This window comes from Passer domesticus, chromosome 19 (genome assembly GCF_036417665.1).
Source record: "Passer domesticus isolate bPasDom1 chromosome 19, bPasDom1.hap1, whole genome shotgun sequence".
Classification (NCBI taxonomy): Eukaryota; Metazoa; Chordata; class Aves; order Passeriformes; family Passeridae; genus Passer; species Passer domesticus.
The window spans coordinates 9618203-9630424 of NC_087492.1; the positions used below are offsets into that span (position 1 = coordinate 9618203).

The following is a 12222-nucleotide window of genomic DNA, read 5'->3' on the forward strand; positions in this document are numbered from 1 at the left end:
CGCTTGGTGGGGAGTTGTGTGCTTCCTGTGAAAGGAGTTCCCAAAACCAAGCCCTGCAGCTGGGACAGGCCAGCTCCTGCCAGCTGGTGTCCTGTGCACAGGGACCTGCCACGGCCATGGCCAGCACACCTGGCCGTGGGGACAGAGCCAGCAGATCCGGCCGGGTGGATGGGCTTGGGGCTCCTGCAGCAGGTGCACAGGAGCTGGCAGGGACATGTCCCTGCAGGCAGCACTGCCAGTCCCCTCCCTGGCACAGCAGGGTGGTGCCCAGGGTGCCACAGGGCTGGGCCCTGAGGATCCTCTGCCCCATCCCACAGGAGGCCAGTGGTCCGTGGCGGTGGCTCCCATGTGCCACAGAGCTCTGGGGACCATCAGAGCAGCAGTTTCAAACTGCCACCTGTTCAGCATTCTCCCCGTACCAGTGCATTTCTGCAGGGACTCGTGACCCGCCCCAACAAGGTAGGGATGATGAAGGTGAGGACATGGCACGTGTACTGGGGGCGGGCTGGACGATGCTGAGGATCCTGGGTGAATTTGTGCCTTCAGTTTCCTCGGGCAGAGCTGCTTTGGGAGGGTTGCTAGGGAATGCTGGACTGGACCCTGCCTTTCAGCCAGCTGCTCTCTCCTTCCCAGCCCAGAGTGGCCCAGCTGCTGGGCAGGGGTGGACACATGCCGAGGGGCCGCAATGACCAGCTTCCTGTGGTGACCAGGACACTGGATGAGCCAGGTGTGGCCCTGTCAGGGCACGGGGAGCAGGGGGACAAGAGACTGGCTGTCTGCTGGGTCTGCACCTGCTCCCTGCGGGTCTCTGGCCAAGCAGGTGACCCTCCTGCTGCCCCGTTCTGAGCTGGCTGAGCTGACCCAGACAGGGCAGCCCCGGGGCCTGGGGGCTCAGCCTTGCCTCTCCCCCCAGGCCCTGCCACCTCTCGGCATCACCGGCCAGGCACGGCCCCCCGACACGTCTCCAGGGCACCAGGGCTCCTCCAGCCACTCCAGCCCCGGGAGACTTCGACAGCCCTCAAGTAGCTGGACAGGACTGGGAACCCAGTGCTTCACCAGGGACGTCTCATGAGCAGAGAGTAAACTCTGGGACAATTGTTGTCCGAGAAATAACATTTTCCTTCTATTAGGTAAATAAAAACTTCCTGAAAGACACGCAGAGCCTTTTCCCACTGCATCTGAAAACAGTGGGATAAATCAAAGTGTCCTACACAATTTTTACTATTAGTTATCAGGCATTACTTTATTCCCAGCACTGGGGTACGTGGGAGTAGCTCCACTCAGAATGCACACCCACTCTCTAAACTTTTCACTATGTATTTTCAGCAAAACAAGTTAATGCTCATTGCCTGTAAATTACATATTTCTCTTCATTCATTAATCTCCTATCATCCATTTGTTATTGATTTCTCAATTCTCATGCTGCTGCCAGATGAACAATTGCTTGCTCCTGGCGGGCTCCACACTATGCTCATTTTGCCAAGTCCGTGGAACCACACCATCAAAAGCAGGAGAAACTTTTACCAAGGAGGGGAGTCAATCTACAGCCCATCGATCTAAGCTTTCACTAATTAAATACCCAGCCAGCTATACCAACTTTTCTCCTCATTTGCAAAGAAGCACCATTTCACCACGTGGTCAGGTATGACTGTGGGTTCACCGACCACCCGAGACTGCCATGGAGACTCCCAGGGCAGAAGAGTGCATGTGCTGAGGGGAGGAATGTATATTCATGTCTTGGGGGAAATTATTGCCATATGTGTGTTTCTTCTGAGAATAGTTATGAATATGATGACAAATACAGTATTTCAACAGGGGCTTTTCCTGTACACAGCATGTACTCTCTGTGCAGCCATCCCCCATACATCTGGCTTTGCAGTAAAGAATGCCTAATCCCTAATATGAAAAAAATCCCTAATATGAAAATTAAAGCATTTATTTCTTTCTGGTTGTGATAACAATGTTAATTGGTCCACTTTTCAGTCTTTTTATTATGTATAGTTTTTTTCCAGATATTGTTTTCACGACAGTAAGAGCAGAATTCTCCTTGTTCATTTCTTCTTTACCTCTGGTTTCCACACCTTGTCCTCACACTCTACAAATTCTGCATTCCTGGTGTCCAGTTCTCAGCCCCATTTCTCTACCCCAATCTTTGTTCACTGAATCATGTCAAGGTTATCTAGCAAAACTTAAAAGTTCAGTAATTTTCCCAAATAGTGTTCCACTAACAGCAGTTTGTATAAAGTCTTGCTACATGCTCCTGTGGAAAACTGCACTGCTTATGATTAAGTGAAACCATTATTAACAGACTTAATGAAAACAAATAATAGGAATCTCAAATTAGAAAGTTATATCATTTCCAACACATCCCCCCTTTATAAGAGACCTTATTTCTTTTAGGACTACTTCCTCTTAAGTCATTGGATATTTAGAAAGACTTAAGACACTAAAATGCAATAATTACTATTAAAATACTTAGTAAAACTTTTTGGCAAAACCTATACTATTTTAGATCCAGGGCCATTCAATTTTGCCAGCATTTTATCTTGGGCTTGTTATTCTGGGGTTACATTAGAAAGGTCACACATTTTGTTGCAGCAACTATCGGGATGCTTTTCTCTGCCAGCCCTTCAGCAGCTTTATCTGCCAGTCGGTTTCCTACACTAACTGATGTATTTCCTAATGGATGAGCTTTACAATGCATGAGAGCTTCTTGGGCTGGTACCTGAACACTTTCTAGTAATTGTCTGGTAATGTCTCCACCTTTGACAGAGGATCCTTGTGCTGAAAGGAGCCCTCCTTTGTTCCAGAGAGCTCCATGGGCAGGTACTGCTCCAAAGGCACGGTTAGCATTAGCCCATGTGTTCCCATTCTTCCCCTGAGACAATTCCAGGCTGCCATAGACTGAGCAGCTCAGCCTTGTGTGCAGAGGTGGTAAGAGGTAATGGGACGGCTTGGATTGGGCCCTACTGCACAGCCAAACTTCTGCTTTCCTTTGCTCACAAAGCTGCTCCCACCTGTGGACAATTCCCAGGCCGGATCTTCTACCAGAGGAACTCCTCTGCTGGAGTGAAGCTGCTCAGTCGTTGGAACACAGGCATGTTGTGAGGCTTCTTGACTTTCTGGTACAGATTCCAGGAACGTGGCTGGGTGCAAGGCAAAGGAGTTGTCTGCAGTTCCCCATCATCCTGCTCCAACAAGACAACTTGATACTTCAGCATTCAACTTGGGGGTCACCGGTGGCCTCCTTTGTGTTCTAGAACAGAGAGGACCAAGGGGGGAACATGAGCAGTCGTTATCTGGCCCATGGTCCATTCGGGGCTTCTTGGATTTAAGCACAGCTCCTGCTCCAAGTCAAAGGCAGTTAAGGGACATCCCTTAACTTACACTGTCCACTTGTTTGGAAAAATATCTTATGGCCCTTTTCCATGTGCATAACCTCTGAGCTAACACCCGTAGTGCAACACGTCAGTGCTCATGAACAATCTGCTCAAGAGGCTTGCTCAAGTCAGGTAATGCCTGTGCAGGGCTGGCATTAGAGCTCTCTTGGGGTCTCTGAAAGCCTCTGGCATTCTGGGGTCCACTGTAGCACCTCCTTGGTGTAGCACCTCCTTGGGCGATTCTCAGGGTCTCATATAAAGGTCTTACCCATAGGCCAGAATTAAAAATCCTGAGCCCACACCAACCACCCATTCCTAGAAATATTCCTAACTTGCAAACAGACCTTGGCTCTGGAGTTTCACAAATCCCCTCCACCCTTTTGGTTGCAAGGCTTTGCTGTCCCTGGGAAATGAGCCTCAGGTAGGTTTGGCATTAGGGAACTTCTTTGACACTTTGGGCCTTCTTCTTGGATACCCTGTAACTGGCTTGTCTCAGAATGTTCAGGAAACTTAAGAGTCATTTCAATGCATCCCGCTTGAGTTCCATTAGCAATTAAAGTATCACCTGCATACTGCATCAAAGGGGTATCTTCATTCTCCTTTTCCCATTCTGAAGTGACTGCCAGAGCCCTGGCCAGCTCTTAGAACTCCAGCACCCCACCAGCAATAGGGAACTGCCTGGGTATGGGGATTTACCAGAGACAGAACCTTTACAGCCACTTGCTCTAAGATGCCAGGTAGAAGCCACATCAGGAACCAGGCAGAGGAGAAAGCTGTCTGTCTAGATGTTCCACAAGGAACAGCTTATTCCAGGTGAAAGGAGCTCACACAAAGAGCCCCAGGCACTCCTGTGCAAGGGGCTTTGTACAGATACAAATCAGGGGGTGGATACAAACAGCAAACCAATAGGGAATCCTCAGGGGAGGAGTGAGGGGATTACATCAAGCATCTGGGGCCAGTTGGGGTAGGAGGGTGCAGAGGATGGCTCACATGCGCCAATGGGGCTTCCAGGAGTAGGGGGATTCCAAAGGAATGTTGCGAACAGGGATTGGCCCGAGAGTTAAGGGGCAGAGAAGGTTCAGGAATAAGGGGCTCGGTTGCCTTGACAGGCAGGGAAAAAGCTGGAACCAGGGGTGGAGAATGACATGAGGGGCAGCTTTGAGGGAGGGTAAAACCCAGGAGTAAACCATCTCAGGGAGAACATGAGGGCACGAGGACAGAACGACGCACTTAAAAAGGAATCAATAAGATAAATTCAAAGCGCAACACCGTACCTCCAATTCTTTTGTCAATTGGTTTTTGTCTTGGGGTGTGTCGTGGGTTAAGACGGAAGTGAGTTTTTTGGGAGGTTGTGGTCAAACCAGTCAGTGCTTGGATTTGAATATTGGCACCTGGTTTGGCCACCGAAGGTATGGACCGCCTCTGAGAACACAGGGGGTTAAAAGCAAGAACTGCCAGGAGAACTCTCTCTTAGTTTCAGTCTGTAAAGGAGCTCAGAGCTCCCCTGCCCAGCCGGGGCTGGCTGGGGGAGGGAAGCCATGCGGCCGGGTGAGGTAGGCCGGAGCCTCGGGCAGAGGAGGGGAGTGAAGGCCTTGCAAGATGGAAGGGTGGAGGAGCCTGAGAAGCATCGGGCCCCCCTCCTACCCCACGGGAGACAGAGAGAGAGCGAACCAGTGCCTGTGCTGCCTTGGAATTCGGTATCATGGACTGGCAGCACGGCCAGCCAGAAGTGGGGGATGCGGCGAGAGAAGGTGCCCGGCAGCTGTGGGAGTTCTGGGCAGGCAGAGGCCCAGATTTTAACCCCTTTGTAAAATAAGGGATACCTTACAAATACTGATCCTCCTAAATCAGAATGAGGAGAGAAATATGAAGTATGAGGAAATGGGCAAGTGTGAGGAAAGTTGGTGCACGTGAGAGATGTCAGAAGAGGTGAGAAGAATCCTAGGTGGGAAGAGATGATGGATTGGCCTTGAGCTGGACTCTTTCTTGTATGGCCATGGACAGACCCATGTTCTTCCTGTGACTCAGAGACTGTATTTAGGGGGAGGCAATGCCTTGGAGTCAAGAGTGAAGCAGTGGCGTGAACAGAGATGGCTGAGGAGGGTGTGGGATGCCCTCTGTCTCCAGGAGGGGAAGATCTCTGTTCATGAGGCCCCTCGGCCCCAGGGGTTTAAATTTGGGGGGGGGCTGGTGTCCTGAATTTGAGAGACTGCTGCTTTTGGAACTGAGTGGAGCATCCTTAAACGGGGAACCCTAAAAGCAGTCCTGGCCCATGTGCAGTGGTGAGAGCACTGGACATGGAGGGAAGAAGTCACGAGGGCCGATGTTCTCTGGGTGGTGCCACGAGTGACACGGAAACACAAGAGGTTTCAATTGTGTTTCTGGGGGAAGCCTATGTTGCAAGGGGGGACTCCTCTCTCCCTGATGGATTTGAGGGTTGATTATTTGAGGGGTGATGATGGACTGATTATGTGAGAGATGGTGATGGCCTGGAAATCTATGGTGTTATTTCATTCTGTGGAGAAAATGGAGGGGAGGAGGAGGAATGTATTTGGAGGGTTTTCATTCTTAGTTTTGTGTTTGTTCCTTTTTAGATGTTGTAATTAATAAATTTTGTTTCCTTTATTCCTGAGTTGGAGCCTGCTTTGCTCTGTTCCTGATCACATCACACAGAAGCCACCAGAGAAAGTGTATATTCATGGAGGCACTGGCACTGTGGCAGAGTCAAACCATGACAGGGTGACAGCATGATACTGTGTCTCCTATTGTCTGCTTTATGCCCAGACATGGGTCCTGTAACTTTAAGCTGGGTCTGAGAGAGGGGTGCAAAGCCAGTGGAATTCTTTTGGTATGGTTTTCCAACATCCTGCCCCAGGCTCCCTCAGATGTGTTGTGCAGCACAGACAGAGGGAGTACATCTCGGCTTTCAGCTGGCTTGTCGTTTCTTTGACAATGGCAGAAGTCTTTCCAGGACTGTGGCTTCTTCTCCTGGAACGGTTTTTGCTTTTCCCTGGTCTGAAGCAGTAGAACATCGCCGGCAGCCCTGTGCCTTGGCCCGCAGGGGAGGCCCTGGGATGCACATCTCGGCTCTGGACTCGGGAGGAGCCGAGCCACGCCTACAGAAAGAGCTCTGAATCCACCAGCCTACCCCACAATGAGAAGGCTTGAATATCTAACATTATTCATTCTTTTTCCCATGCCTGCCTGCACACTGTGTGTTAAATAAACAGCTTTGTTCAATTTCCTCCAAAAAAAATTCCTTGCTGTGGGAAGGAGGGCGTGCTGAAACCTGTTTTCTTTAGAGGAGATGTTTCCTCCTAACTTGTCTCAAATTGAGACATTTCTCAAATAATGTGGGGTGATTTTTGAACCCTGGAGGAAGAACAGTGCACCTCAATTGGTTTTCATGGCCCGTCAAGGAACTTTCCATTCGAGTTGACTTTCAGTTTCAAGGGCAATGCAGAAAGAATCATCCTTAACATCCACAACAGTGGACTCATCAGTTTCCTTATTTGAGGTGAAAAGTGTATAAGGACTTGCTACCATTGGGTCTCACACCAGTCTCACACTATTTCCTTCACAGCTCTGACATCTTGTACTGGTCTGTGTTCCTTAGTGTGTGCTTCCTTTACTGGCAGGAGAGGAGTGCTATATTGTGACTCACATTCCCTTAGTGATCCATCTTCCAAAATTTAGCAATTCATTCTTCTAACCCTCTTCTACCTTCTAACTTCAAAGAATAATTGTTCTGCCTGACCAGTCTTCCATCAGGCTCCAACTGAATCCTTACTGGTTCCAGTGTCTTGATTTCCCTGGAATTCCATTGGTGCACACCAACACAGTGACAGTGTTTTCCCCCTCCTCCCACCAGGGATGTGCAGGCGGGAAATACTTGTCCAGCATTCCCTGCTGAACATTCTGAGCATGCCCTCTCTCAGCCTCTTCCCCCACTTTTGCCATTACCACAATTCCTCCACCTGGAGTTAACAGTGTGTCTGAACGACCTTCCTAAAATCCCAGGGCTCTTTGCCTTGAACCCACTGGATTAGGGCATCAGAGGATCTTCCGGAAAAATCTTTGGAGTGCACCGGAGTCCTCTCGATCCCATCAATCCATGGAGCAAAAGAAGGAGGAAAGTTCCACCTGGGTCATTAGCAACTGTCACCAAAACCAGGATAAATGAAATCCTCAAACACTATCCTTTTAGTTTTGGCAAGTTGGGCGTTACTTTATTCTTCTCAGGACGAGTGGAGCGGATAGTTCGAGCCACACACACAGAAAAAATTTTGACTTAGTTATCTGTTTTTTGCAAACAAAGGAATCAATGGTCATCCATTCTCAATGCCATCATTCTCTTCATTACTTTGCATTCTAACTGCTGTTGGGCTTCACCCATGGAGACTCTCTGCCCTGACCAGCAGCAGCAGCAGGGCTGGCCCGGAGGCAGAGCCACAGCAGGGGCAAGGAGCTGAAGGGGCACCAGGGAGAGCGGGGAAGAGAGAGGCTGGTGAGACAAGGCCTGGCCTGTAATTTTAAAGGTTTTTATTAACAAGATAACTTAACGCTACTTAACTAATTATATACTAACTTAATACAACTAAAATATCATTTTTCTGATGACTGTTGTTACAGGCGTTTCTCGCTTCGGACAAGATGTCCCAGGTCGAGGACTGGGTGATGAGTCCTGTCCATGTGGCTGGGGGCTGTTGATGTCCGGCAGGACTGGAGAGGCTGGTCGAGCCCTGGGGCCCGTGAGACCTGTCGGGGAGCTGTTCGTGGCTGGTGCTCTCGTGAGGCGGCAGGGCCTGGGGGTGAAGTGAGTGTGAGCTGCCACAGGTGCTGGCCCCACCCACCAGAACTCAAGCACTTGTCCCACACTGGCCATGGCCATTTTCCCACCTCACTCCAGCTCCAAGCTCAGTTACCCCATGTACCAGTCCTCCCAATCCATTCTGCCCCTTCCTTCTTACCCCAGACGCAAAATACCCATGCCACATTAGCCAGATCTGCACACAGAGCCTTATTCATTCTACAGCCCGTACCCAGCAGATAATCAGCCCCCTGTTCATTATCCCCCATGCCCTAACGGGGCCAAACCTGATGAGTCCTCTGTCCTGATTGCCATACGATGCTGGTCATTACGGCTCCTCGGGATGTGTCCGTCACTGGGCTGCAGCAGGGTCACACTGGGCTGAGGAGGAGAGGGCAGCTGGCTGCAATGCAGGGCCCAATCCAGCATCCCCCAATGAACCTCCCAACCCAGGTCTCCCTGGGAACTGAAGGCACAGATTGCCGCTGGATAGTCAGCAATGCCATCAAGCCTCAGTCGCCATTCTGTGTCCCCACCTTCATCATGCCTACCTTGTTGTGGAGTACCAGGAGACGCTGCAGCTCTGCACTTGTATATGGAGAAGCCTTGATGTTCTGCATGGTGGAGCTGCGGCTCTGATGGTCCCCAGAGCTCTGCGGCACACGGGGGACCCTGCCATTGACCAACTGCCTCCTGTGGGATGGGGCAGAGGATCCTCAGTGCCCAGCCCTGTGGCACCCTGGGCACCACCCTGCTGTGCCAGGGAGGGGACGGGCAGTGCTGCCTGCAGGGACATGTCCCTGCCAGCTCCTGTCCACCAGCTGCAGGAGCCCCAAGCCCATCCACCCGGCTGGATCTGCTGGCTCTGTCCCCACAGCCAGGTGTGCTGGCCATGGCCGTGGCAGGTCCCTGTGCACAGGACACCAGCTGGCAGGAGCTGGCCTGTCCCAGCTGCAGGGCTTGGTTTTGGGAACTCCTTTCACAGGAAGCACACAACTCCCCACCAAGCTTGAGCTCAAATTGAAAACAGACACAGCTCATCAGATGTGCTTTCAGCAACCTTGGGACAGAGATGTGGGTGAGACAGGGCAGGGCAAGGCAAGGAATGCAAAACCCCCCAGACGTGGGGCAAGCACTGGCCCTCCACAGCTGCCTTCTGATCCCCAGCTCTGCCCAGCCCCACCAGGCTCCTCTGCCCCAGCCCAGGTGCAGAGCCCTCCTTGCTGTGGCAGGGCTACGCTGCACCCCAGGAGCCAGGGATGTGTCCTCAGGGCCCTTACCTTTGGCTGTGCTGTGGTTCCTTGCTGGGGGGCATTGGCTGCAAATAAGGCAGTGTCTCGGAGGACCTGGGGAAGGCAGGAGTCACAGGGGTGTGACAGGGGACAAACAACCTGTTCCTGTTAGAGGAGGCACCCACAAACCCATGGGATTGTACCCCATGGCATCCCGCTGCCTGTAGCCCTTGGGATGAGTGCCCACAGCCCCTGCTGATGGGCAGGGCTGCAGAGGGGGCTCCCCACATCAGCCCCTCCCCAGCAGACACTGGCACCCCTGTGCCCAGCAGGGTCACTGCTGGCACCCATCTCCCCCATGCCAGCCCCGCTGCCCCCATGCCCTGGTGCTACTCACTGGCCAGGAACCTGCACGGTGAGCATGCGGTCACAGGACAGGCACGTGAAAGGCACTGGCAGCTGCCTGAGGAGGGTGAGGGAAGAGGGCTGGCTGAGCTCCTGGGGCCACAGCCCTGCAGCACACAGGCAGCAGCTGGCGGGCAGCAGCCAGGCGCTGGGCAGCTCACGGCACAGGGTCACGGCGTTTGCAGGCTGAACCGTGGGCTCTTGAGCCTCTTTCTCCCCATCCCCAAGGTGCTGGCTGAGGCCAGGGGAAGGCCACAGGCACCCATGTCACCATCCCAAGCAGCCCCTGCAGCGCTTGCAGCCCCTCTCGGGCACCAAAGTCCCCTGTGTGCATGGCAGGAGGGCAGGGCATGATCCAGCTCTGGGACACGGCGTGTCACAGCCCTGCCTGGGAGGAGCAGTTGCCCTCTCCCAGCCTGGCTTCTGGGAGCCTTTGCACCCACAGCCCCATTTTGCTTTGGGAGGGCTCTGTCCTGCAGGTGCCCTCTCCTTGTTCTTCCTTGCCTGTGTGCAACCTGCTGCTGGTGGAAGGAGAAGGTGCAGCGGCTTCATCAGCTTCCCTGAGGTTCATTTAGCAGCAGAATTGGTGCCGTGGCAGGGGACCAGAGGGGCAGTGTGTGGGAGAGCTGGAGGGAATAGGATCATCACTGTCCCCAAAGCCATCAGTGTCTCCATCACACTCACTTCTTATACCCAGCAGCATTTTCACGCGACAGCCTATTCTCGAGCTCTTCCATGTTCCTGTTCCAGGAGTCTTCCAGGTGTTTGCGGAACGTCTTCAGCTCCAGGCGATCCAGCTGTGAACAGGTGCACAGCCTCAGCCAGCTGCCCCAGGAGGTGACATGGAGCTCTCCCGGGAAAAGCCTGGAGGGGGATCCTCAGAGGGATGCTGTCTCAGGCTGCCAAGTCCCAAAGGTGCCAGTTCCTCAAGGTGGGGACCAGGTACCCCTCACCTTCTCTTCCATTGCATCACTGATCTGCTGCTGCATCTTATTCCAGTGCTGCTCCTGGCCTGAAATCTGGCTCTGCAACTCCTCCATCCTCTCAACCAGCTCCTCCATGTTCTCTTCAAAGTGGTTGTAATCGACTTTGCTGCCCAAGGCAGCTTTGTCCGCCTTCTAGCAGAGGGGAAGAGCAGGAGAGCGGTGGGGAAAGGGATGAGGAAGGACAGGCAGGGCCAGCGTGTGTGAGGGGAGAGGGAGGAGTGCTTCCCCCAGGCCAGCATGGCCCTTTCAGGCTGCTGTGGCCCCATTTGCCCCATCAGCCTGGTGAGCTTGGTCCCACCATCTGGATGGTGAGGGACCCCCTGAGCTCAGGAAATTCTCCCTCCCCACACCAGTTCTGGCCCCCAGCCCCCAAGGGCAAGGGGCATTTGTCACCCTGCCCGGGAGCCCCTGGGCTGGTACAGAGGCCCCTCTAGACTGTACCATGTCCATTGCTGCCAGCATGTCCTGCTGATCTGCCTTCTCCTTCTGCAGCTTCTCCAGAGACTGGAACAGCATCTTTCAGCACAGAAAGGAACTCATCACACCACAGTAAGGTGGTGGCACACTGCAGGATGTAGAAGCACACCCCTCTCCCCCTGCCCAAAAACCTCAAGGGAATGCACTTGGGACCAGCACAGTGCTGTGAGGAGGTCAGCAGGAGATTCCTTGTGATCCCTGAATGGAGTCGTCTTGGGGGATGCTCTGACCAAAAAGGGGTTTCAGCCACCTACCGTGATATCCTTCTGCTTTTGTTGAGAGTCCTTCTGGAGCATCCCTGAGGCAAGGCTGAATTTCTCATAGTCTTTTTGGATCTGCAAAAACTTGGCTTCCATTTGCTGTCTCAGCTCCTGATCCTGCTCCCGGGATGGAAGAACATAAGGTGCTGACCCAAGGGGGGTCTGTCTGCTCCTCAGGGGCAAACACACATGACTCAGTCAGTGGCCATGAGCCCACCATGTCAAGAGGACATTTGTATCAAGGCTTTAATTACTGTCCATGCCACTGACTGGTCCAGGCCAATTTGGGCAATTTGGCTCTCCCATAAGATTACAGCAAAGCACAACAGAGCATGAAGATGTGGCATGGAGCTGCAACAGGACCGTGCCAGGAGTGGTGGGAGTGCTCCCCCAGGACCTCACCTGCTCATTCAGCTGGTCGGCTGTCTCATTCAGCATCTGCTCCAGCATGGCATTCCTCCTCTCCTGCTGCTCTCCCATCTTCTGCAGCTCACGCTTTGTCTCCTGCCGCAAAGCCCTGGCCAGCGGGATGGGGGCAAGGGCAGGGTTACCCCTGCAGGGTTGCTGGGCACCTTGTGCCCACAAACCAGGATGCAGCCAGACCATCTGGGCTCTCTTGCAGCCCCCCAGGGTATGAAACCCACTCCTGTCCTCTTACTCAATTTGCTGAGA

The 12222-nt window shown here is 52.9% G+C and overlaps 3 protein-coding genes across 4 annotated transcripts in view; 1 reads left to right on the top strand and 2 right to left on the bottom strand.

Moving 5' to 3' along the window:
• LOC135283848 (uncharacterized) overlaps positions 1-12222 on the bottom strand; it is a 250559-nt gene that overhangs the window by 236725 nt on the left and 1612 nt on the right. The window lies entirely within an intron of this gene.
• LOC135283843 (glutamine-rich protein 2-like) overlaps positions 1-12222 on the top strand; it is a 160841-nt gene that overhangs the window by 122492 nt on the left and 26127 nt on the right. The gene's annotated exons all lie outside the window — the stretch shown is intronic.
• LOC135283851 (glutamine-rich protein 2-like) lies at positions 10273-12061 on the bottom strand. Its single transcript, XM_064394975.1, has 3 exons — positions 11255-12061; positions 10781-10945; positions 10273-10624 (listed from the first exon to the last, which is right to left on the bottom strand). The coding sequence occupies exons 1-3, from the start codon at positions 11327-11329 to the stop codon at positions 10508-10510; spliced, it is 357 nt and encodes a 118-aa protein (XP_064251045.1). The 5' UTR covers positions 11330-12061; the 3' UTR covers positions 10273-10507.

Coding starts and splice junctions, on each gene's coding strand:
- LOC135283851 (XM_064394975.1), bottom strand. CDS start 11,329: ATGCTGTTCCAGTCTCTGGAGAAGCTGCAGAAGGAGAAGGCAGATCAG. Junction 10,946..11,254: donor TGCTGGCAGCAATGGACATG/GTACAGTCTAGA, acceptor CCCCTCTGCTAG/AAGGCGGACAAAGCTGCCTT. Junction 10,625..10,780: donor GTGATGCAATGGAAGAGAAG/GTGAGGGGTACC, acceptor ACCTGTTCACAG/CTGGATCGCCTGGAGCTGAA.